Genomic DNA, 4896 nt, shown 5'->3' on the forward strand with positions numbered 1-4896 from the left:
TTGCTCTCACCGTGAAGCAACTTGAAATTAAATATGTCATGAACAATGTATTTGTCACTTTTACAATCAATAATAACCTGTATACAGACTGCCATTGGAGGTTCTGCAGGAATGCGAGTAAATAAAACACAGCGATGTCTGGCCTGAGATGGACACCCACGATTAACCATTTAAAACTTTTATCTCATTTTTGCAACTGACCTGCGCTTACCAGCATGCTTTTAAATTACAGTTCTCAGTTCGGACAATTAGATTAATTCGCTGTCTTTGTACTCAGTTGCTTCAGTTCACCTCAACCACCATTTGGTTCCAGGATCCAGACCAAACCAAAAACTAGCATCAGAGGCAGTTTTGGTCAGCAGCGTGTTACAGTTGCAAAAACATGTGAGAATTCCCGCCGTGTCCTGTTGTTTGTTCGAACACGGTGTTAACTGGAGAGAAAAGTAAAATCAACGTCTAGGGATTATTAACAATTTATTCCTGATCGTGTACATATACTAATATTATTGCTGGCGCTTGTCTTTAAAGCCTGTCGTATTGAGGCAGTAATAATTTCTGCTGTTAGATATTTAAATAAATCGCATTCTGTGATCAAACAATTAGTTCAATTTTTAACAATATATTAAATATTTAAATGGTTTACATGCGGCCTTGTTTCATAGATTATAAAATATGCTACAATATTTCCCAGCCTCAGAGGATTCGGGATGGGCGATAAATCCCTTACAGCCTGTGAATGATTAAAAACTTATCAGTTGACACATTTCTAAGGGAACATGTTAGCTTCACATTCTATGTGACTAGTAGATGTTCAACATCGCTGTTGACTCTAGTCAGAGAAAAATCATTGTCCTTGATGAAGGAAGTCCCCGAGTGATTCCCTGCCCTGGCATCTCCCGAAGACTTATCGCGCTGCGCCGCTTCTGCTTTGCTCAAATTGGTCTTGATCTGTCTTTTTGCCTCTTCCTTCTTCCATTTCATCCTTCTGTTTTGGAACCAGATTTTGATGTGCCTCTCGGTGAGGTTCAGCATCGCCGCGAGTTCAATGCGCCGGGGTCTGGAGATGTACTTGTTAAAATGGAACTCCTTCTCCAGCTCCAGAAGCTGGCCTCTGGTATAGGCCGTTCGGGTCCGCTTGCATTCCTCGGCGTCCAGCGGAAAGTTGTTTCCTGCCAGAAAACCAGATCGTGAACAAGAATCACAAATAACTCTAGTGAGATGAGCAGGTCGAGGGTCCTGTGGATTTAGTCCCGCAGGCCAGGACCTTTAGTTGACGTGAAATCGAAAAAGATGCACCTTGAAAGGTTTAATTTGTTTCATATTGACCGCCCCTCCCCGAAATGTTCTTTACTGTTACAGGACAATATTTTGCTAAGTGTTTCATTCAGGGTGGTCTCAAGGGTTGACACTCTGTGGGGGAATCTGGCACAAGTTGCTAGCAAATTTTCATTTATTACAAAATAGGATGGATATCATGAAAAACCTGGGACCTTCATGGTTTTACCTACATCTGAAACTTCCAGGTCCCATGCACTTCTCAAAGTAATTATTCATTTTCGAGACTGGTTAGGTCGGACAACACATCCCTTGCTACATTTTAAACCACATTGGTACAGAGAGAAGTTTAACAATCTGCTGGCATCTGGAGTGAACACATCCCAGTAGATTTTTTTCAGCAATACTCGCTTTAGCATTCCCCCTTTGAATAATTAAATTCTGTAATTGATACACAATTAACTCTCAGCATAACAGATGAGATAGTTAATATGCTGGCTAACGTACCAGTAACTTCTGTGTGTTTAAGTAGTAATGACTAAAATGCTTTGTTCTGTAAAGACTCTTTTAAATGAGCCACTTTCTCCCCTTGGTCAAGCATCACCGTCCCAGTAAAATAATTTCATCTCAATCAGAATTATCAAGCTAATTGTAGAATCATTCATTCCATAAATACTTACGTCTCTGCCTGTAATTAAGAGTTATTAAGAATTACGTAGTACATATTGGTACAGAAACTCTTTGGTTCTCGCTCCTATATTTGCATGTCTTTGGGGACTTTTCTCATGGCGATGCGTGGAAACGGCGGGGAGTATTCAGAATACAGATTAAGGGGAAATTAATTTCCCCCATCTGTATTTCTAACTTTTTGGAATGTAGTGGTCTTTCGTTTGGAAACAGTCGCTAATGTTCCGTCATGTACATTATAAAGTTCTTAGAGTCAGGCTACACCAACAATAATGTAACAACTCAAAATCTTGAGGAAAACTGAATATTATCGCTAAAAGAATTTCTTGCAAACTTCATTTTAATGACTCATGATTTAACTATGAAATTTGATTTATATAAAAAGTGTTATCGCATTCATTATGGGAACGGAGCCCATTATCATAAGTGTAAAGACTTTCTCCAATCGCTCTTGGGTCGCCTAAATTAATGTGGAAAAACAGACAGACAGTCTATTTCAACCGAACGTGTGCCTGTTAAATGTGGGCCTCTACTTATATAATATTATTAGTTTCAACTAAAACTGTCCTTTTTCCAAACTGTTATAAAAATCTGCAGTTTTAATATTTGAAGAATCCATTTTCAATCCGCAAACCTGCAACCACACTTCCAGAATGAACCCAAACCTTTCTTATAAATCAATTGTCGGCGTGCCACTGCTGCAGCAGAGGTTCTGATGTGTTTTATTATTCACTAAATATTAGTATCTGTCGGGAACAAATGGCGCAAACCTCAGTTATTCGGTGCTTAATAAATATACATTTTTACAGACTACTATGCTCCCCAGATCAGGCAAATCGATTACCCTCAGAGATATATCTATAACAAACATTTCGACAATTGCCCAGGGGGCAAGAGTACCTCCAAAGGCACGGGAATACTTATTAGAATTGCACCAATTATTTAACGTGGTGCTCAGATCATCACCAAAAGTACCTACGAAAGAATATGGAAGAGACCGAGTTCGGGCCCATCACGCCTCATTGGCACAGATCCATTATAATGGCCAATATTGTGGATTCTCTCCACCTACCTGAAAGAAGGTGATGCTCATTTTTAAGTAAAGAAGGCAAAGTAATGGCTTCATTACAGTCCAATCAATTATCTCCTTGCCCTGCTCCCTTCGTGCTATTTGCATAGGAAACACTAAACTCAACAGGGTAAGCAAGTCAAATACTTGACATACGCAGTTAATGTGAATCGAGTGATCAAGGCACGTGATGTTGGTTTAATTCTCCTTCAGCTGTTTTACATCGCGAGTTAAGTTTGGTATTATCAATCGGAGTAAAAGAAAGGAAATTCTGCCATGATTTGTAAGGGATTTCAATTTCTTAATTTCCAGTTATACGTTCTGCTTCAGATAAAATCTAATCTGGGCTCCTACTTACACGAATACATACCCTATAATATACGTGCTCATACTTAGAAGCACTTGGGTGCACACACATCTCTATATATTTTCTTACACCGTAAATATTTTGCATCTGAAGCATATCGGATGGAGGTTGTTTGTTCATTCGATTTCCTATTTATTATTAAACTCAAGCGAAGGCTGAATTTAATAATCGATTAACTCGTCACCATACCTCCCCATTGATTTCTCCAAGTATGCGATTTGGTGTTCTTCATCCAGGGGAACGGGTAGTGGCCCTGAAGCTGGAGATTATCCCCATACCCGGCGTCGAAGTAGTTAGGCTGTGGAATATAGTCACAGCTCGGATTTGTAGAACCCTGGTAAGGGTAAGGGCTGAAATCCGTGTCATCCTGTACCTTTAAATCACCGCAGCATGACCTGAGAACAGAAGTCGGCGGAGTCCGGAAGTACACACAGGCAGGTGGATTTGGAGCGTATTCCGAACACTGATATTCACACGCACTCTCGAAATAGTTCAGGTCTCCCTCCATAACTGTCTTGGTATCTAACATCAACAGCGATCCTATGACAAGTTCTCGAGAATTCCTACGGGGCACATGGAGTGAACTCTAACACCTGAACCGAGTCTCCTCACCTACAGCTTTGTCATGTGCTTACTGCAGAGTCGCTGATTGGTAGACAGCAAACGGGCGTTTTATTTTTTTAAAATCCAAATTCTTTCACTGCATCACATTGTAAAATCGCAGTTTTAAAAAGAAAATGTCCAGTGTGTGATGCGAGAAATGCAGTTAAACTGAGATCAACTCCATTCGATTGGAGTGAAGCATAACATCCCAATCATAGAAAGCGTGTCGTGATGACAGGTTGCAAAGCGCAGCAAGTTCCAACAGACGGTGTTACGCAAGTAAGGGTTTGGAAAAGTGATTACGTCGTTTCTATGAACTATGGACTAATTTATTGATTGCCTTATTACGAAAATTAATAAGATGCGATACAAATATATGAATATAATTTGATAAAATGATGCTTGGTGGCATTTTGTAAACCTGCCAATATATATATTTAATATGTGTGAAATTTAACATACACCGCATAGGTTCGTAGAGTATCCACTCTCAGAGAGACACACATTGACACACACACACACATGCAGACACATATACACACAGTCAGATATGTGCACATACACACGCAGAAACGTACTCAAACATGGCTTTCATTAACAAGGGGATCCAGTTTAAGAGCCGCATGGTTTTGCTGCAGCTCTACAAGTCCCTGGTGAGACCACACTTATTCTGTCCAGTTCTGGTCGCCCTAATATAGGAAAGATACAGAGGCTTTGGAGAGGGTTTACCAGATGCTGCGTGGACTGGAGGGCTTGCCTTGTGAAGAAAGGTTGACTAAGCTAGGACTTTTCTTTCTGGAGAGAAGGAAGAAGCGAGGAGACCTGATCCAGGTGTACAAAATAATGAGAGGAGTAGATAGAGTCAGTAGCCAGAGACTTTTCCCCAGGGCAGGAT

At 40.4% G+C, this 4896-nt stretch overlaps 1 protein-coding gene across 1 annotated transcript; it reads right to left on the reverse strand.

The window, feature by feature from the left end:
* Positions 1 to 457: 457 nt before the first annotated feature.
* On the reverse strand, positions 458 to 4203 carry LOC122550220 (pancreas/duodenum homeobox protein 1-like). The gene is made up of 2 exons (XM_043690984.1): positions 3588 to 4203; positions 458 to 1169 (listed from the first exon to the last, which is right to left on the reverse strand). Exons 1-2 carry the CDS (start codon positions 3925 to 3927, stop codon positions 793 to 795), a joined length of 717 nt encoding a protein of 238 aa, XP_043546919.1. The 5' UTR covers positions 3928 to 4203; the 3' UTR covers positions 458 to 792.
* Positions 4204 to 4896: the final 693 nt, after the last annotated feature.

Source organism: Chiloscyllium plagiosum, chromosome 1 (genome assembly GCF_004010195.1).
Source record: "Chiloscyllium plagiosum isolate BGI_BamShark_2017 chromosome 1, ASM401019v2, whole genome shotgun sequence".
Lineage (NCBI taxonomy): Eukaryota > Metazoa > Chordata > Chondrichthyes > Orectolobiformes > Hemiscylliidae > Chiloscyllium > Chiloscyllium plagiosum.